Source organism: Schistocerca piceifrons, chromosome 4, assembly GCF_021461385.2.
Source record: "Schistocerca piceifrons isolate TAMUIC-IGC-003096 chromosome 4, iqSchPice1.1, whole genome shotgun sequence".
Taxonomy (NCBI): Eukaryota; Metazoa; Arthropoda; class Insecta; order Orthoptera; family Acrididae; genus Schistocerca; species Schistocerca piceifrons.
The window spans coordinates 41,712,968-41,734,461 of NC_060141.1; the positions used below are offsets into that span (position 1 = coordinate 41,712,968).

At 41.2% G+C, this 21,494-nt stretch overlaps 1 protein-coding gene across 1 annotated transcript in view; it reads left to right on the plus strand.

Annotated features, from left to right (window-relative positions):
* Positions 1-21,494, plus strand: part of LOC124794952 (leishmanolysin-like peptidase) — a 564,236-nt gene that overhangs the window by 500,024 nt on the left and 42,718 nt on the right. The window contains exons 3-9 of the mRNA XM_047258667.1: positions 397-427; positions 12,410-12,492; positions 15,383-15,500; positions 15,685-15,875; positions 16,187-16,387; positions 17,217-17,442; positions 19,845-20,032. Of these exons, the coding sequence (XP_047114623.1) occupies positions 397-427; positions 12,410-12,492; positions 15,383-15,500; positions 15,685-15,875; positions 16,187-16,387; positions 17,217-17,442; positions 19,845-20,032 (1,038 nt within the window). The remainder of the gene's footprint in view (positions 1-396; positions 428-12,409; positions 12,493-15,382; positions 15,501-15,684; positions 15,876-16,186; positions 16,388-17,216; positions 17,443-19,844; positions 20,033-21,494) is intronic.

Below are 21,494 nucleotides of genomic sequence, written 5' to 3' on the forward strand. Positions count from 1 at the left end.
AACTTAGATTTTGTGGCATTTGCCTTTGCTGTTGATTACTTGTTTATATTTCGGAATTTAAAAATTTTCTTTTATGATTATATTATGTTCACCGTTTTGTATGCAGTCAGCACTTAAAGTGAGGTATGAATGTTGATATACACTATGTCACATTTTCAGCTGTGCTTTGTTGTTGTGTTATTAACTCTAAAGATACGTAACATATTTTAGGTGACATTATAACAGTTTTGGGGAGAAACTCTTCTCTGAGTTTCCCTTATCTTTTTAATCTTACTTGTGCAGTATTGCCTTATTCGTGGTGTAACTGACAGTGGACTAAAATAGTGAAATTAAAATTAGAAATGGATTACAATTTTCTAACAAAAATATTAAAACTGTGTTTAATTTCTTTTTCAGGCTTGACAAGGAAAAATTTGAGTTAATAAATGTGAGTATCCCACTCAAATAGTAATAATTATAGTTGTAGTTGTTGTTTTATTCGTCAGTAGATCGCATTTCTTGGCATTACCATTTAAGAACAACAAAAATAAAGTGATCCACGTATACAGACAAGTCTAGTTAGATAAGGTTGGTTCAAATGGCTCTGAGCACTATGGGACTTAACATCTGTGGTCATCAGTCCCCTAGAACTTAGAATTACTTAAACCAAACTAACCTAAGGACACCACACACATCCATGCCCGAGGCAGGATTCGAACCTGCGACCGTAGTTAGATAAGGATAGGACAGGCAGTTTGCCATGTCTTAATACACTGAAGCGCCAAAGAAATTGGTATAGGCGTGCGTATTCAAATACAGAGATATGTAAACAGGCATAAGACGTCGCTGCGGTCGACGACGCCCGTATAACAAGTATCTGGCGCAGTTGTTAGAACGGTTACTGCTGCTAAAACTGCAGGTTATAAAGATTTCAGTGAGTTTGAACGTGGTGTTATAGTCGCCGCACGAGCGATGGGACACAACATCTTCGAGGTAGCGATGAAGTGGTCATTTTCCCGTAGGAAATTTCGCAAGTGTACCGTATCAGAAATCCGGTAAAACACCAATTCTCCAACATCGTTGCGGCCGGAAAAAGATTCTGAAAGAACGGGACCAACGATGACTGAAGAGAATCGTTCAACGTGACAGAAGTGCAACCCTTCCGCAGATTTCAATGCTAGGCCATCAAGTGTCAGTGTGCGAAGCATTCAAGAAACGTAATCGATATTGGTTTTCGGAGCCGAAGGCCCACTAGTGTACCCTTGATGACTGCACGCCACAAAGCTTACTCCTCGCCTGGGCCAGCCAACACCGACAATGGACTGTTGATGACTGGAAACATGTTGCCTGGTCGGACGAGTCTCGTTTCATATTGTATCGATGCGGATGGACGTATACGGAAATGGGGACAACTTCATGAATCCATGAACCCTCAATGTCAGCAGGGAACTGTTCAAGCTAGTGCAACCTCTGTAATGGCGTGGGCGCGTTCATTTGGAGTGATGTGGGACCGCTGATACATCTAGATACGATTCTGACAGGTTACACGTACGCAGGCATCCTGCCTAATCACCTGCATCCGTTCATGTTCATTGTGAATTCCGACGGACTTGGGCAGTTCCAGCAGGGCAGTGCTACACCCCGCACGCCCAGAATTGCTACAGAATGGCTCCAGGAACACTCTTCTGAGTTTAAACACTTCCGCTGCCCACCAAACTCACCAGAAATGAACATTACTGAGTGTACCTGGGATGCCTTGCAACGTGCTGTTCAGAAGAGATCTCCCCTCGTACTCTTACAGATTTATGGAAAGCCCTGCAGGATTCATGGTGTCAGTTCCCTCCAGCACTACTTCAGACATTAGTCGAGTCCATACCACGACGTGTTGCGGCACTTCTGCGTGCTCGCAGGCCCCTAAGCGATATTAGGTAGGTGTACCAGTTTCTTTGGTTCCTCGGCGTAGTTGGCACTATCCCAGCAACTGCCTGGCATAACTTAGGGAAACCATGGAAAACCTAAATCCGGATGGTCGGATGATGGTAGGAGCCTCCACAACTCGCGAACAAAAGGCCACTCTCTTTAAAACCTTGCTGCCTCTTTCGGTTCCCCGTAGTGTACAATACTGTTTTACAAATAAGTTATTAAATAATGATAGAGGTTAATGCTACGCTGCTCATTCATTTCTCACTCCCAGTCACTGTACACACTATCAGCTGATGGGGGAACCATTTTAAGCACCACAACTTCCCATTTGCTAGTCTAGAAAACTGAGTCAGCATCCCTTTATAATGAGTGAGATGTTGAACTCAGGAAGGGGCTAAAGTATTAGTGTTATACATTGCATAACATTTGGGAGAAAGTTTCTCAAGAAAAGGAAAAAGAGAGGAAAAAATATAGTGTGAAATTGTAGTGTGGAGCGCTATGCACTATTACCGTTATTACTATTTCTGTTAACATTTCTTACCAAACGCTCACTTTGTGTCGTCTAGGTAATCCTTCAGTGTATAGAATGTATTGCTTAATAGGTACTTCTTAACTGCCTTTTTAAATAAGTTTGTTTTAGCAGTGTATTTAATCTCTTTTGCCAATTTATTGCACAGTTTTACTCCTTATAGAAAATGCTGCTTTGACTTTTATGTTTATCCTTTCTTGGTAAATAAGTTCGGTGTATATGTTGTTCCATTGTCGTGAATAGAGCTGTTTGTTTAGTGATTATCAATGTTTTTAATGTGTATAACTGATTGGTAAATGTGATTTATATTTTATTACGCTCTATCTTACCTTTGTTTTAAAATTTCTTCTAACTTTTTGTGCCTTGTTCTATAGTATGTCTCCAACCCTTATGATCAAAGCTATATAACAGAAAATGCTAGGTTAAACACGTTTTGGAGAAGGAACTAATATTTAGTTTCTTATTGACATGACTTACCCCTCAAAGTAATAAATTAAGCTCATAGTATATGTCCAAAGTGATGAACGCGCGTCTCGGTGCATGCATTACAGTGTTGCGTAAATTATTCACTCTATCTCAACAATTGTTGTTGTCTAGAGTGCAGTGAGACAGACGATCTGCGCGGCACCAACTACTTTCTCCTTCAATTTTTGCTGCAATTGAATAAACCGACTTCATCTAACACCCAGGAAAAATACCATAGAACTGAGACTTTGTGATCTCGCTGACCATGGGATTGGACCTAACCATCCACCCAATCCACTGGTGAGGTTATCTGTACTTCCAGCGCTCAGGGACATGCTTATCCAAGTGGGATGGTGCCCCCTGTTATACTGAAACCACATCCTCTGGAGTTAACTAAAGGTACAGTCCTCAAAAACTTTGGCAACACGTCTTTAATGAATATGAAGCATCGTGAACAATTCATGTGATGTGGCGGTGAATAAGACCGCGTTACATGAACAAAGCATAGGATTTGTCCATCTGGAAAAAGCATTCGACAATGTAAAATTGTGCGAGCTGTTCGAAATTCTCAGGAAAATAGGCAGTAGCTATGGGTAAAGTCAGGTAACATACAATATGTACAAGAAGAGGGAACAGTAAGAATGGATCAGCAGATCAGAAGCACTCAGATGAAAAGCGGCGTAAGGCAGAAGTGCTGTCTTGTCCGACTAGTGTTCAACCTGTATACCGAAGAAGCAATGACGGAAGTAAAGACCTGTTGTAGCAAACGAAGTAAAGGAATTCTGCCACCGTGGAAGCAAAGAAATATACCACTGATGGAGTAAGGAGGATGTAAGAAGCATACCATCTACGGCGAAGAGAGCTAAAACAAGTGTACCGATATCACACATAGGCCTTAATTTGAGTAAGACATTTGTGACAATCCGTCTGGAGCACAGCACTGAATGGAAAAGAATCAAGAACAGTGGAGAAACAGGAAAAGAAGAGAAAGGAAGTGTTTGGGGTGTGGTGCTACAGATATATGCTGGATATTACGTTGTCTCATAAAATAAGAAACGAGATGGCTCTATGCAGAGTCAGCGAGGAAAGCTATGTGTGGAAAACACTGACAAGAAGAAGGGACAGGTTGACAGGACTTGTGTTCCGACACTAGCGAATAACTACAGTGGAACTGAAGGAAGCCGTAGAGGACAAAAACTTTAGGGAAAGATAGAGGTCGAAAAATAACCAACAAATAACTGGAGCCGTAGGGTGAGGGTGTTATTCTGACATAACAGGTGGTGTCCGCCCCAGTAGCTGAGTGGTCAGCGTGACGGATTGCCGTCCTCTGGGCCCGGGTTCGATTCCCGGCTGGGTCGGAGATTTTCTCCGCTCAGGGACTGGGTGTTGTGTTGTGTTCATCATCATTTCATCCCCATCCGGCGTGCAGGTCGCCCAATGTGGCGCCGAATGTAATAAGACCTGCGATATGGCGGCCGGACCTGCCCCGCGAGGGGCCTCCCGGCCAATGACGCCAAACGCTCATTTCCATAACAGGTGGTCACAGGAGAGGAAGTCGTGGCTGGCCAATTCAAAGCAATCGGGAGACCACCGACAAAAAATGAAACTTTGATAATCAGCGTACAACAGCGCGAGTGTAGCAGCCTCATGTCCTCGCAACGGCGGGGTTGACTTCATAAGGCAGGCGATTATTCAAAGCTTAGTTCGGGCATGATGAGCTTGGTTTCTCGCGTTACACTGAGGTGACAAAAGTCGTGGGGTAGCGGTATGCACATGTACAGACGGCTGTAGTATCGGGTACACGAGGTATAAAAGGGCAGTGCATTGGTGGGGCTGTCATTTCTACGCAGGAGGTTCATGCGAAAAGGTTTGCGACGTGGTTATGGTCGCACGACGAGAATTAACAAACTCTGAACGCGGAATGATAGCTGGAGCTAGAAGCATGGACATTCCATTCGCGAATCGTTAGGGAATTTAGTATTCCGAGATCCACAGTGTCAACAGTGTGCCGTGAACCCCACAACTCCGCCATTAAATTACCTCTCGCCACTGACAACGCAGTGGCCTTCAGTTAACGACCGAGAGCTGCGGCGTTTGCGTAGAACTGTCAGTGTTACCAGACAAGCAACACTGCATGAAATAACTACAGAAATAAATGTGGGACGTACGACGAACGTGTCCGTTACGACAGTGCGGCGAAATTTGTCGTTTATAGAATATGGCGACAGCACGACATGCCTGTAGCACTTCTCATGGGCTCGTGACCGTATCGGTTGGACACTAGAAGACTGGATAACCCCAGTTGTCCTCGATGGTGAGTGTTCATCGGAGGTGAGGGTATCATCTGGAGTGCCCCAGGGAAGTGTGGTAGGTCCGCTGTTGTTTTCTATCTACATAAATGATCTTTTGGGTAGGGTGGATAGCAATGTGCGGCTGTTTGCTGATGATGCTGTGGTGTACGGGAAGTTGAGTGACTGTACAGGATTTGTGATTGGTGTACAGAATGGCAGCTAACTCTAAATATAGATAAATGTAAATTAATGCAGATGAATAGGAAAAAGAATCGTGTAATGTTTGAATACTCCATTAGTAGTGTAGCGCTTGATACCGTCACGTCGATTAAATATTTGGGAGTAACATTGCAGAGCGATATGAAGTGGGACAAGCATGTAATGTGGGGGACTGATGACCTTCGCTGTTTAGTCCCCCTTAAACATCCCAACAACCAACCAACCAAGCATGTAATGGCAGTTGTGGGGAAGGCGGATAGTCGCCTTTGGTTCATTTTGGGAAGATGTGGTTCATCTGTAAAGGAAACTGCTTATAAAACACTAATACGGCCTGTTCTTTAGTACTTCTCGAGCGTTTGGTATCCCTATCAGGTCGGATTGAGGGAGGAGATAGAAGCAATTCAGAGGCGGGTTGCTAGATTTGTTACTGGTAGGTTTGGTCATCACGCGAGTGTTACGGAAATGCTTCAGGAACTCGGGTGGGAGTCTCTAGAGGAAAGGAGGCGTTCTTTTCGTGAATCGCTACTGAGGAAATTTACAGAACCGGCATTTGAGGCTGACTGCAGTACAATTTTACTGCCGCCAACTTACATTTCGCGGAAAGACCACAAAGATAAGATAAGAGAGATTAGGGCTCGTACAGAAGCATATAGGCAGTCATTTTTCCCTCGTTCTGTTTGGGAGTGGAACAGGGAGAGAAGATACTAGTTGTGGTACGAGGTACCCTCCGCCACGCACCGTATGGTGGATTGCGGAGTATGTATGTAGATTTAGATGTAGACTGTAACCCGCTCGGATGAGTCCCGATTTCAGTTGGTAACAGTTGACAGTACAGTTCAAGTGTGGCGCATACCCCACAAAGCCACTGGCCCAAGTTGTTCACAACGCACAGTGCAAGCTGGTGCTGCGTCCATAATGGTGTGGGCTGTGTTTACATGGAATGGACTGGATCTTATGGATGTTCGGCTACTTAGTCAATTTGCAGTCATTCATGGACGTCACTTTCCCAGACAACTATGGAAATTTATGGATGAATATGCGCCACTCACTGGGCCACAGTCGTTCGTCACTGGTTTGAAGAAAATTCTGGACAGTTAGAGCTAACTGGACACCCCCCCCCCCCCCCCCCCCCCAGATTGCCTGACGTGAATCCCATCAAATATTCGTGGAAGGTAATCTACAGGTCAGTTTGTGCACAAAATCCTGGACTGGCAACACTTTCGCAAAAGGGCCGCTATAGAGGCAGCATGGCTGAGTATTTCTGCAGGGGACTCCCAGCAGTCGTTGAATCCACGCCGTGTCGAGTTGCTGCACTGCGCGGAGCAAAAGGAGTTCCGACAAGATATTAGGAGGTAGCGCGTGACTTTCTGTCACCTCATTGTTTGTTGAACGGTAGGGGCGATTACTTGGCAGGAACTGGCAGTTATTCGTGATGTCCCGCCCAACTGATCCGCTGCCTTTTGTCTAACCACAATACACCGCTGGTCATTTCGAGTTTACCATTCCTACGTACTTTTGTGACTCGATAAAATTTCTGGCGGACGACAATAACTCTAATGAACTGCCTCTTAGCCGAGGGACTGGTGATCTCGCTATTAAAATTGCAACTGCATGAAGACAGCATGAGATAAAAGTCAGATCGGCATGAAGCGTACCACATGCTTAGATCTGCAAATGACAAGCGTTTCAGTGTGACCAACAAGGCAGACAGGAGGAGAAACATCTACATTCTTGATATGAGGAAAGGCTACGCAGCCGATTTCTCACTCACGAGGAACACCTTGACAGCGAGGTCGCAAGTTCAATCTTTAGCAAGCCTAATTTGAAAGTGTGCAGTAAGCAGCTACGACGGGCAAAATATTAGCTGCTAATGACTCGCCGTGTGCATCAGGAGGGCGACAGAAATTGTGTCATGCAGGTGCAGAGATCAACCTCCTATGAGATGTACCGGGTGATCAAAAAGTCAGTATAAATTTGAAAACTGAATAAATCACGGAATAATGTAGATAGAGAGGTACAAATTGACACACATGCACATCTGAGTCTACTAACAACTTCAGTTTCTTTCCCTGTAGTAAGCCTAACAAGCAGCATTCCATTTCTCATATGTCTGTGCAGTGTAACGTTCTACAGGGAATGCTTTCTGGTGGGTGATGCATTCTCATTTGTGTTTAATAGTTGCTCTTTCAGTTGCTGTTTTCCTTGTTTCCTGCTCCTGCATTTCCATGCCTTATGATCGACTTGACTACATTCGTAGCACTCTGAATGCTGACATTGCTTTTGCAGATAACCCTTATGTCCACATCTGTAACACTTCACTTTGGAGGCAAAAACTCAACAATCATTATGCCCTTTTGTAGCAATATCAATTTCTTCGAACTGTGTGTCAATTGTAATGACTGCAGCCAGATCAAATGGATTCTCACCACACCTCGGCGTTTCAACTGTGGCTTTCACATCTTCAGCTTGGTGCATTTCTGCAATGACAGCAGGCTGGAAGGTGTTATTCAGTAAGATTTGTGTGTTGGTGCGGCATCTTGCAGAGCTGTAGGAGTGACATTATGTTCCTTTCACTGTGATGTCGTCTTACTGAATTGGCAATTCGGACATCTCACTCAAACGATGTGTGGCTATGGCCTCTGTTGTACACCAGAATATTTCATTACCAGTTCTCCTGCCTGTTTCTGATACCAGTTGCAACATGGCACTCTAATCTGTCTTGGTATGGCTCAGCACTGGCTGCGGAAAACTTCAAAATTTTTTACAGTCACCCAGTTTATCTCTGTGCCACAATAGTGTACAATCTTACACTGACAAATGACTCTGCATTCTGGGTGCCTCACTTTGTCAGGCACTGTGGTAATGTTTACTTATGCTCTAAGAACACTAGTTATTTGAAATCTTTATTTTACTTCAGATTCATCACAGTTGCCATAATAGTGATTTCTTCATAGTGATTAGTTTCGGACAATCATGGCCATTTTCAAACTATGCCTTAGACATAACCATAATCATACAGTTCCCACCAATGTACATGTGAGTAACCAAATATCCATTATGCCTCACCATTAACCATTACACAGATAACCTTGTATGAGCATACAATGTGAATTCTTTCCAATCAAACACAGCAAATTTTGGTTCTATAGGCAGAGTTTGCTGCGTTCGATTGGAAAGAATTCACATTGTATGCTCATACAAGGTTTAACATTTTCTATGTGTGTACTGGTTAATAGTGAAGAATAATGCATATGTCATTACTTACACATACATTGATGGCACCTGTATGGTTACACTTATGTCTAAGGCCATGGTTTGAAAATGGATGTGACAGTCCAAAATTAGTCACTACAAAGAAATGACTACTGTTCCAACTGTGATGGATACTGAAGGAAAATAAATATTTTAATAACCCACAGTGGCCCATCAGTATGATGGAAATTCATAAACTTTTATTTGGTTTTGTGTCTATCATTTAATGTTTGATAATCCTTGGAAGAGAATTTTTCCAACAGTCATGACACACAGAGCAGAAAGGGTCCAATCTTTGTTGAAGGAAGGAAAAGGAAGGAAGATTAGTGTTCAATGTCTGTCAGTAACAAAATCGTTAGACACAGAGTGCAAGCTAAAATTAGGGAAGGCCATGTCGTTTTGAAGGGAACCATTCCCGCATTTACCTTAAGCAATTTACGGAAACTATCAAAAACCTTCATGTGGATGACAAGACAGATATTTGAACTGCTGTCCATCTGAATGAGAGTCCAACATTTTAATCACTCTGCCACATCACTTCGTGAGAAAAGGAAAATAACACAGCTAAATGTCACCAAATGTATATTGCTCTTAGAGAACATTATCCCTTCACTCTAAGGCATCGTAGGGACAAGTTTTTATCTTTTGTCTCATGTGTGAATCTCCCAGATATGAAGTGTACTGCTTTTTTTGTCTATCACCATTTTCATTGTACTGCTCTTCTGCAACCTAGTGAGAAGTAGTAAATACAAAAATCAGTTATTAAAAAACTAGGAGTACAAATGTAATGACAGAGAGAGAGAGAACACACCGACGCTAATGGAGGAACTGAAAGTCCTGGTGTGGAGAAAATATTTAAATACATGTTTCCAAGAGACTTATTTTCATCCTGCCAAAACTGACAGTTTTATGTACACACCATATTTGTCACTTAACAAAGCACTCAAGAGCAAGGAATTTGAAGACTTTATATCATGTAGTTGCCCCTGCTGTTCCTCAATGTAAGAGACTTCACTGTTCCTCATTGTAAGAGACTTCAGTGCACTCACTGTGCAATGGGTGTCATACTCCAAGGGTTGATTAACTGAAATTATCTAATTAACAATGGACTTAACATGTTGAGTTACATCTGCATATGTACCTGACAGGTAAGTGTACTGTACATGGTGGATGGTACATTGTCTACTAGAATTATCTCCACGCCATTCCATTCATTGACATTATGTGAAAAGATCTACTGTCTGTTTCCCTCTGTATAAGACCAAATTCAGATGTTCCTATTTTTTATCTTGATGGTCATTACATTAGCTGTGCATGGACTTCTCCCATGGAACTTAGTTGAGCATTTCTGTAATGCTTTCATTCTGACTAAATAAACCTGTGACAAAGTGTCTCTCTCTTCCCTGAACCTTCACTACTTTATCCCATAATCTACTTGGTGTGGATTAAATACTACACTACTGGCCATTAAAATTGCTACACCAAGAAGAAATGCAGATGATAAACGGGTATTCATTGGACAAATATATTATACTAGAACTGACATATGATTACATTTTCACGCAATTTGGGTGCATAGATCCTGAGAAATCAATACCCAGAACAAGAAACTCTGGCCGTAATAACGACCTTGATACGCCTGGGCATTGAGTCAAACAGAGCTTGGATGGCGTGTACATGGCGTGCCATTGCTCGGCCACCATTGACCAGACATTTTCAATTGGTGAGAGATCTGGAGAATGTGTTGGCCAGGGCAGCAGTCGAACATTTTCATATCCAGAAAGGCCCGTACAGGACCTGCAACATGCGGTCGTGCATTATCCTGCTGAAATGTAGGGTTTTGCAGGGATCGAATGAAGGGTAGAGCCATGGGTCGTAACACTTCTGAAATGTAACGTCCACTGTGCAAAGTGACGTCAATGTCAACAAGAGGTGAGCGAGACGTGTAACCAATGGCACCCCATACCATCACACCGGGTGATACGCCAGTATGGCGATGATGAATACATGCTTCCAATGTACGTTCACCGCAATGTCACCAAACACGGATGTGACCATCATGATGCTGTAAACAGAACCTGGATTCATCCGAAAAAATGACATTCTGCGATTCGTGCACCCAGGTTCGTCGTTGAGCATACCATCGCAGGCACTCCTGTCTCTGATGCAGTGTCAAGGGTAACCGTAGCCATGGTCTCTGAGCTGATAGTCCATGGAGCCGCAAACGTCAAAATGTTTGTGCAGATGGTTGTTGTCTTGCAAACGTCCCCATCTGTTGACTCAGGGATCGAGACGTGGCTGCACGATCTGTTACAGCCATGTGAATAAGATGCCTGTCATCTCGACTGCTAGTGATACGAGGCCATTGGGATCCAGCACGGCGTTCTGTATTACCCTCCTGGACCCACTGATTCCATATTCTGTTAAGTCATTGGATCTTGACCAACGCGAGCAGCAATGTCGCGATACGATAAACCGCAATCACTATAGGCTACAATCTGACCTTTATTAAAGTCGGAAACGTGGTGGTACGCATTTCTCCTCCTTACACGATGCATCACAACAACGTTTCACCAGGCAACACCGGTCAACTGTTGTTTGTGTATGAGAAATTGGTTGGAAACTTTCCTCATGTCAGCACGTTGTAGGTGTCGCCACCGGCGCCAACCTTGTGTGAATGCTCTGAGAAGCTAATTATTTGCATATAACAGCATCTTCTTCCTATCGGTTAAACTTCGCGTCTGTAGCACATCATATTCGTGGTGTAGCAATTTTAATGGCCAGTAGTGTAATAGGCAATACCCGAGGGTGGATTGAATGAGGTCGTTGCAAATGATGCCTTTCTCAGCTGAATTTTTCTTCGTTATGATTCATCTGAAAAATCAAAGTCTCGCATGTGTCTTCCCAACATTTAGATTTACACATTATTCCACATTAAATATCTTGTGACCAATCTTTGTTGTTATGTGATTGTTCTTATTGATTCTAGACATATAAGAAATATTCAAGTTATTGACAACGTTATTAGGTACTAAAATGTGTTCCATGTAATTGCGAGTGGCACAGGAAAAGAAATGACTAGTAGTGAGATACAGGGTACCCTTTGCCATGCACCATATGGTGGCTTGTGGAGTATTTATGTAGATGCAGATGACTGCACAATAAGGGCTAATGTTCTTTTTGAGACTGCTCAGCAGACAGCTGTTTTACCTCCACGAGTGTAGACAAGCAAACTTTTAGTGATGGTAGATAATCTGTTTGTAAGTCAAATGAAGTTAAAGTGATCAGAAACAGTCATAGCCCTAAGGGAAAATGAAGATTTTCCTATTCCAAAAACAGTTCTGTAAACAGCAGGTCAGCTTTGCCATATCATAAAGTCTGCATTTCTTTATTTAAGCAGTTATATTTTCATTCTCTAAATACTTCATCTTTTTTACATTTTTAAACTGTGCTAAGCAGCAGCCTAAATATGCAAAGGCAGAATAATTTTGCATACTTCTTAGTTCTAAATATAGTTCTAAGTGGTGTACCTACATCTGTTTTTAATTAATTTATTTATTAATTTTGAAATGTTTGTGCAACTATATTCATATACCATAACTCTTAAGGGTGTTTGGAATAGAACAAATATGAGCTTGATCGTAATCAAACATCATGGTCTTGGGTTTTGGTGATAAATTATAGGTCACTGTGAAGTTGTTCTGCCTGCCTCTGATTTCCGTTTTCTTAAACACATTTTATGTTTTTATAGGACACTGTGTTACCTGAGGCCATCCATTTTTGGGAGACAGCCCTAATGGTCCGAAAGACTGAAAATGTAATAAGACTAAACAGGTGAGTGTTTTACAGTATTTAGAGTGTATAACAAATATTTAGACTTGTCTTTTGCTGCAGTTTCCAAAACAATAACAAAAAGTTAATATTTTAACAGTAATTTATGTTTCCACTGTTCCTATTGTGTTCCTCAGTCTGGCAGGGAATAAATAATGTAGCAGGTCAAGGTTGTCGGGTGTCACAGTAGTTTCCTTACCTTAATCCCACTGTGAGAGCCAACCAAAAAAGATTTGATGAAAACAATGTTCTGCCATTTCCTCAGAAAGAGTATGTGGATTCAAAATGCTCTGCATGTAGCTTTGTTTCTCAATAGGAGAAAAATAAGTCACATGAGAAAATAACAGACACATGTGGAGTGTACGACATTTGTGTCGAGTGTTCTCATGATAGATAACATCAGAGCATATCATGTCATTTGCATGAAGCAAACAGTTGGCACTGTATTGCACATTGTATGTTTTGAAACAAGGTACTCAAAATATAAGTTCACTAATGTTCGTGCAAATTGCAACTCGTAGAAAGCCAGGCTCAAATGAATCCAAATCTGGAGGATGTGTAGAATAGTACACCAGTAATAAGTGAATAAGATTACAGAAAGATGGCTTGCATTTCAGTCCAGCAGCACTGCCTCTTTTTTGTCCAGAGAGGTCAGTGTTACATTAAGTTCATAGAGTGAAGATGGGCAAATTAGTGCATGAAGGCAAGTCCAAGTATTACATGTCACAGTCAAAGGTTGACAGTGGCACACAAGTTGTTGGGCTGGTTTCTAAATGCCTCAAGCTGCAATGAATAAAGCTTTCCTTCAGTTATGGTTGCATACAAGCTAGATGCTATTGTGGTGACTATGTCCTGGCAGCCTGCATCTTCATTGTGGCTTAATAGGCAAACATCAAGAGAGATGGTTTGGGCACCATTGGGTACCTTTGTAAGCTCAATTGCTGCATATGTTGGGGGGGGGGGGGGGGGGGGAGATGCACTGAAATCTGCATAGTAGCTGCTGCTACATGAGGAAAATTTTAGAGCCTGGGGCACTATACCCTTCAGGCAGTTTCACATGTCATACTTCAACAGGAAAAGTACCAGCCACACGTAGTAAAATAAGTGTAAGCCTTGTGGTGTTCATAGAAGTAAATTCCTTGCATATTCCATCTGAAACGAGCCCATTCAAGGGGCAGCATGGAGATACAAAAGCACCCATCACCATACACTTCTTACCGTACCTCTAGGGTGATTCTTACAGCTCAGAAGAGTATGTAACAGAGAACAGTAAATTTGTCTTTTGTACCCCAGTGAGACTGAATAACTTGTGGCATCCTGTCAAAGATGATCTTAGTCTCAGGAAAAAGACATTTATGAAAGTTAGTGCCAGTGAGAGACATTATGTATTCCCCATGGGTGCCCCATGGCTCAAAACTGTTTTGATAATCACTTGTCACACTCTGGGTAAATGAATAAATATATTTACCGAGTGAGGTGGCACAGTGGTTATCACACTGTACTTGCATTTGGGAGGACAATGGTTCAATCCCACATCTAGCCATCCTGATTAAGGTTTTATATGATTTCCCTAAATTGTTCCGGGCTAATACCAGGATGATTCCATTGAAAAGGCACGGCCGACTTCCTTCCCCGTCCTTCCCTAATCCAATGAGACCGATGACCTTGCTGTTTGGTCTCCTCCCCCAACAACAACCCAACCAACAACCCAGTAAATATACATTAGTCATACATTGCATAGTGTAGAGTATTATATTACATGTCAAAAGATTTTGGACATAATTATTTACTTCTGGCATTGACCTGTAAAGGAAATGGTACGTATTTGCGTAATGGACAATCTTGTCAATGGTTTTTTGGATTCTAGTCTGGAACCCTTGCATTCTACCACCAAAAATTATCTAACAGCAAAGTGAAGCAATTTTTGCCTTGGATACTGGCTGCAGGTGTATGTGGCAGCAGGGTAAATGATTCTACACTCTCTTGGAAACCCTCCTTCAGTGCTCTCAAAGCTCTACCTGACACCTGGCTGAGAATAACACTCACATTTATGACTTTCAGAAGTAATTCTGTAAGAAAAATATCACAGAATAGATATTGACAATTAGGCTTGGCAGCAGTCTTACACCAGCGAGGCTGGAGACCTGATGAAACATTGTGGAAATGTTATAATGCAGTCTGGTAGCAGACCTGAGAGCTATATTTTAAATGTTATATTTTCTCGTGTCCTGTTCTTTGTGGGGAGAATGGGAAGAAAACGTTAACATCAGCATTTTGAGGCACTTCTGTTGTTTTTATATTTGTCACTCTGTGTTAAAATCAAGTGAACTGAGAGGAAAGTTTCATTATTGAGAAACTATAACAGATTTGCAAATAGTAGTCTTTCAGGTGAATTATGTATCTTTCAAACTATATCTTGCTCTGTTTACAGTGTGTAGAGGAGGAACAACAAAATCAGCATCCTCTTATATTTTCTTGCAATTAGAGATTCAATGTAGGCTGCTTTCCAGAAATCCCCGTGCACATACTGATGAATGTAGATTTTGGTGTAATAGTGTCAATCTCTAAGGCTACATTACATACATAAAGAAACGTCACTAGAAGTGCCATTGTAGTTGGTGTGGTTATTTAGAAATAGCTCATGTACTGGTTGTAAGAAAATTCTCACAGAATGTAGGAGTAAAGACCTGGCAAAGTCTTCATTACCGTTTGTGTCCTCCTCTCGATGACTCGGTGCTCTTCCCCCTACTTTATTATTTATTAGAGGAAGGCTTTATTTATTATTACGCATTAATTAATGGCTTATTACAATTTGTTCCTGCAATATTAAACTCTTATTTTTAATTTTAATTAATGACTGTTTTAAATTTTCTATAGAAACTTTTTTTAACAGGAAATGTGAAAATAATCAAGTTTTTTATCGCAAAAGAGACCCACATCCATACTGCAAAAACTCTTGTGAAGCCAAAACAATGTGTGGAGAAGTTGTTGTACCTGAAGAACATCTTGAAGTAAGTGTTCCTTGTAAGAGCATTTGGTTAATGACGTGTAACTTGTAATTTATAGTATAAGCATTGTGTTTTCATTGAGATATTAGCACTTAAAATTATAAACTTGTGAAAGATAGAGTACATCTGCGGTGAATCATCATTGCATGCTATCATAATCAAAATAATTATTTTCTTTCCCCATCAGGCTTGTCGTACATGCAATGCTACAGGACAAGATTGTAAAGTGACTGGCAATGGCACAGCTGCTGTTCCAGGCCCAGGCATATCAGGGGCAGACTTTGTGTTTTATGTGTCTGCGATGGAGACGACAAGGTGCCACAAGGGTATGACTGTTGCATATGCTGCTCACTGTCAGCAGGAAGCTGCACTTGATAGGTGAGACACTCACCATCAATTGGTTTATTTTTTGTAGATTCATTGGAATACGTCTGTTATTTAACAGACTTTTAAAGTGATGACTATCACTTGACTATTCTAACAATCTTTTCTCTAAAAGTCATATTTAAATGACACTTTGATTCAACTTTGCTAAGTGCCAACTACAGTTCACAGAAGAAAGGAAACAAAAAAAGACAACTTGTTCATTGTAATTACTTGCGGTGGCGTAAGCAATGTTTTCCCACCAACATGGTAATCTAATATCAACAGCATGTATTTTCGGTGAAATTTACTATTTCTTTTTTCAGACCAATTGCAGGCCATGCAAATCTGTGTCCCAGTAGCATCAGCACAAAACCACAAGAACTAGAAATTCTTCTGTCTACAGTGAAGCACGAAATCCTTCACGCACTGGGTTTCTCTGTCAGTTTGTATGCATTTTACCGCGATGATGATGGCAACCCGCTAACTCCGAGACTGGAATCTGGCAAACCACTGCTCAACGAGAAGTGAGTGAGTCACGTTATATTATTAATAATTGTTATATCTTGATGTTAGCAGTGCTCAGGTTTTCTACTGGTGGTTTACCTTCACTGCATGAAAGTTTGACATACTTCATAATTTGTGAGTCTTGATAATATGAATATTACACTACATTTAGTATTTGATTTGAACTGGTTCACTCTGAGGGAACGATGACACTAACATGTGCAGTTACAATTTATTTTCTATCTCTTTTGATGGCCTTCATTGGTTTTCTTCTTGTAAAATTTTTATTAATAATTTTTACAGCTTGTAGGTCTTAAAAGTATCAGCTACTTAGCAGTTTCTCACGCCAATGTTGCTTGTAATTGTAGTAGTTCCAATCCTACAGGCAGAATTTGCAATAGCCTTTAGACATTAAGGAAAATGAGCTCGTCCAGACAGACCAAATTCTGCTGTGGATTGGTATTGCCCCAGATACTCATTGGGAAAGGGAGAGGAGGACACTCATTCTTGACAGTATATTTTTGATAAACAAGAGTGTTTGTGTATCGTGTGGTACAGTTTTTGCATTTTGTTTTCAGAATGTGTCAGAAAAAAACTGCATAACACCCCAGTGAATTACTGCAGTGATAAAGTGTGAAAATGGTTTGTAGTTAACAAGTAACTGTAGATATTAAGTTTTATGAATTTAAAGAAATGCAGAAATTTAATAGAAAGTGACATTTTGACTTTAATTTCGAAAATTCCATTTTGTAGATCTTGATGATGTTGAAACTACAATTTTAATGCTTGCAGTGGTATTCAAGTAAGCTGCTGCATTGAAATGCCATTAAAACTGTTTTGTACTTTCAGGTTACAGGCAAGACAATGGAGTGACAGAGTAATTCGCAATATCACCCGAGAGGATTGGCTTGTGCATGGTGGTAGAGTGAAGCGTGAGTTGCAGGTTATGGTAACACCCAGAGTTGCCAAAGAAGTTCGGTTGCATTTTGGCTGTGATGATTTAGAAGGTGCAGAACTGGAGGACCAGGGTGAAGAAGGTACTGCACTCACACATTGGGAGAAGAGACTGTTTGAGGTATATGATTTACAATAATTTCATTGGAGGATTCTTATGTGTGCTGTTGTTATAAAGCTGCTTTTGTAATAGATATATGGGAAATTCCCCTCCACCCTCCATGTTTTTCTGGCCTTTTTGGTCCCATTTGGGGTGTGTCCTCCCCTTCTAAATTTTCTCTCTGTAGTGTGAGCTAACTGGGGAAGAACATCTCACTTAACATCTTTGGCACAAGGCCTTACTGCCTCTTCCATCTTTTCCTAGACACCGTTGTCCTTTAATGCTAGATAGCATGGGAGCCAGTCTGTATGGTGGGGTTGGTATACCCTCTTGGTTGAGTCCCCTAAAAACACGAGGTTCACACTTCTGATACCTGAGCAAATACTTTCCTTGTATGTATTTGGGAGTGGTTGCTTGTCATTCGGGAGCATTGGAACTCCTGACAGTGGCCACCGAACCAGACAGCCCTTGCTTTTGCTGGGTGCCACTCATGGGTAGAGATCCTAACTGGAGTGGGTGATGTCAGGGCAGATGTTTTGCACATAAAGCATATGAAGCTTCAAAAAAACTGGCCCTTTCCATCTCTTTAGTTGGTAATGGATCATTTAATTGTGCTTCATATGACCTTGTGGCCTCCCCTTCTCTGTCTGTACCCTGGGAGGAGCACAAATTCTTTTCCCCATTACCTGGTCTGCCCCAGGACTGATGTAGACACATTCAGTGCCACAGCCGTTATTTTTCATGGAAACTATTTAAGACAAATTTGGTGAAGTGTAATATGTGGTTGGGATCACTATTGATTAAAACTACTTTTGCCACCCAGTCTGCAGCCATTCGTGCCTGTGACCGTCATGGCGACATCCCAGTGTCCATTACTCCACACCAGTATTTGAATATGATTCAGGTAGTCATTTTTCATAGAGTGGTTCAGGAAGTCATTTTTCAAAGAGACCTCATCCTTCAAACTGATGAGGAACTCTGGGCCAATCTTGAAGGAAGGGGCATTCATTTTGATCTACATGTTGAGAAAGGCTGTAAGGATAATTGCATTGATACCAGCACCTTTATTCTGGCATTTGAGGGCAATATCCTCCTGGAAAAGGTCAAAGTTATGAGTTATCAGTGTGATCCGAAGCTGTACATACTGATGTTCATGAGATGTTTTCGCTGTGTGTGTTTTGACACGTCTTTCCGCTGTACAATGGACCCTCTAGGCGGTGAATGTGGACACGGAATCCATGAGGGGAGTCCCTGCATTCTGTCTCCCATGTGTGTTAATTGTCGTGAGTAACTTACCCCTCTTTTTTGCATCCTTAATAACTTTGTGATAGATTTTACTGTACTTTGTGGTTTTTTTTTGTATGAGTAGAGAAATATTTCTTTGTTATGAATATTTTTATACCAGCTGTAATCCAAATTTTGTTTCCAGTTGGTTTTAATCTGCAGTGCTTAAGTGGGAAGGCCATTTCAAAATAATAATTCCATGAAAGCTATTGAACATTCTGTTTACATCTGTTTCATTGAACACTTCATCTTGTATTTCCCATCATAACAAGAAGCAGAAGCCTGTTACGTTACCATCACTGGGATGCCTGCACTCCGTCATTTTGATGAAAATCAATGTGGTCTTCTTTCCCTTTAAAGTCTCTACCAGAGGTCTGTATAATGTGCAGTTACCAACTAAATGTAAACTCCATTCACAGGCCCCAGTAGCTTCATCAGTATTGACCGATGACCGTGTCATCCTTCATCAATGGTGTAATTGCATGTGGCATGGAGGGGCTTGGCACACTGCTTTCTCGGCCATTGCCAGTTTTCGTGATATAGATCTGCTTCTGCTCAGTCAAATAGCTCCTCAGTTGGCATCGTGAAGCTGAGCGCACCCTATACCAATCCTCCCACCAAGGAAACATCTGTGGCAGTACCAGAAATCAAACCCCAGTCTTCTGCATGGAAGTCAACTGCAATGATTGTACAGCTACTGAAACAATAATCGAGTGTATGTCTATAAGAAACAGTATGCAAACTGAACTACATAGGAGAAAACTGGGGATTTTTACTGTTTCTATTGTTTTTTTTTTTCTAGTCAGTGCTCTGTTATGCAGATAACATCAGCATTTAGGTCAGAACCTAGTATTATTTCTAATTCTTGTCAATTGTTTGACAGAGACTGCACATTACAATGCATTATTTGAAGCAGAAGAAAGTTTTAGTTTTGCGTACTGTTGCTACTACTTTGTTATTTCTGATCAACAACTTACCTCAAGAAAGGTCCTGCCTCTGATGATTAGTTTTGATAGATTTTAGTAACTGAGGATTTAGTAATTGTTCACTTCTTCTCTTAAGTATGTCTTTTCTTTTACTCCTCTACTTTTGTTCCCCTGATTATCATTTTAAGTAATTTTTCTGTAATATTTCAACAGAATGAAGCAATGACTGGTACACATACACAGAATCCTGTGTATTCTCGCATCACTCTGGCACTGATGGAAGATACAGGTTGGTACCGAGCTAACTACAGTGTGGCACAGCTATTAAACTGGGGTCGAGGATTCGGCTGTGAATTTGCTCTTGAGAGCTGCAAGGAATGGATGGACAAGAGGTCTGCAAGGTCAGTCTGAATTATATAACAGCTTCTACTCCTGTGTCCCATTCTAAACAATTTCAGTTGGCTTATGATTCATATATCTTTGTAACCATAGCCTTCATCATAATTCTAATTGCTTTGCATCTCATTCAGGTCCACCAAATAATATCAGTTCATATTCTTGTTTAAATCCTTCTTTGCTTCCAGCCCATTGCTTTTGTCATAAATATGTAGCCCCTGTGAAAAATCTATAAGACCAATGCTAAAAATTCCCCAATTTTACATTTCTTTCTAGGAACATTTACCTCAATTTTAAATTCTTACTTGACATCTTCCTTGACTTTGCCCTGTTTTCTTCCTGTGGTCATTTGATGTGACTGAACAAATTATAAGTGGCTCAAAAGACAAGTGGTTCACACCACAGGTGGTGGTGGAATTAAGGGAATATTTTAAGCCATTGTGGAGATGGAAGACGTGAGAGAGGATTGCTTGCCAACACAACTTGCAACATTTAGCTTCACTGTGCAGTTATGATACAGGTTGCAGCGGTAATGGAAAAACAAGACAGTTGAAGCGAAATGTTCTGGACCGAGCCAATACGTGACGAAGAGGCCCAGCCACCACCTTTTGTTGTGCCAGTCTCATCTTTTTGCATGTATTTCTGATGTACCGTATTCAGCAACAATATCAACCGTCAACCTTTTAAATTCGAACACTTAGTCTCGAAGAATATGCTCGGTCATAATCAAGGAAACATCACCCATTTTTGGCTAGTGAACTGCTACTAGCTGGTGACTTGTTAAAGTCTCCTAATAGTCAGCACAGCCAGCACATCACACTAACACTCACAAAATGAGTTCGCCTACTGGATGTGTGAAGAGGGGGAGTGGCCCTTCTGTGAAGGAAATGCAAGTAGGGATGAAAGCATTCTGTGAAATGCTGGAAATATACTTCTTGTGCAGATGATGTTCTGTGACAGAGATGTCACATGAAAATAGAACAAGGATTTTGCGATTGCACATTTTAGAGACTTTTGTGTTCAAATCTGACATGATACAGTTCCAACGCCTACATAAACTACTCATATATGTACTTTGCACCACACACTGTAGATTGTAAAGATTAGCAGCGGTGATAGAGGGCATGAAGTGAAACTGTAGTGCCTGAGCTTTCTTTCGAATTTACATTTTACACAGTGTACAGAAATTCACTGAGCCAACTTCTAATAAGCTGGTAACATCGACTGGGGAAGTAAACTCATTTTTTCACACCTCTGTTTCTCTCATCAAGACTAAAGTAACACTTTAACAGTGGTGAGGATATGAAGTGCAGCTCATAAGAAAAGCATTAAACAATAACAGCAGTGGTGATAAAGTATGTCATTAAGCAGATGTCTGCATTTATGCTTATGGTTTAACCACTTAGCTGCTGTGATGTTTTTGGTTTAATTGAACATGTTCACCAATATTTGATTTTTTCTGGGTGA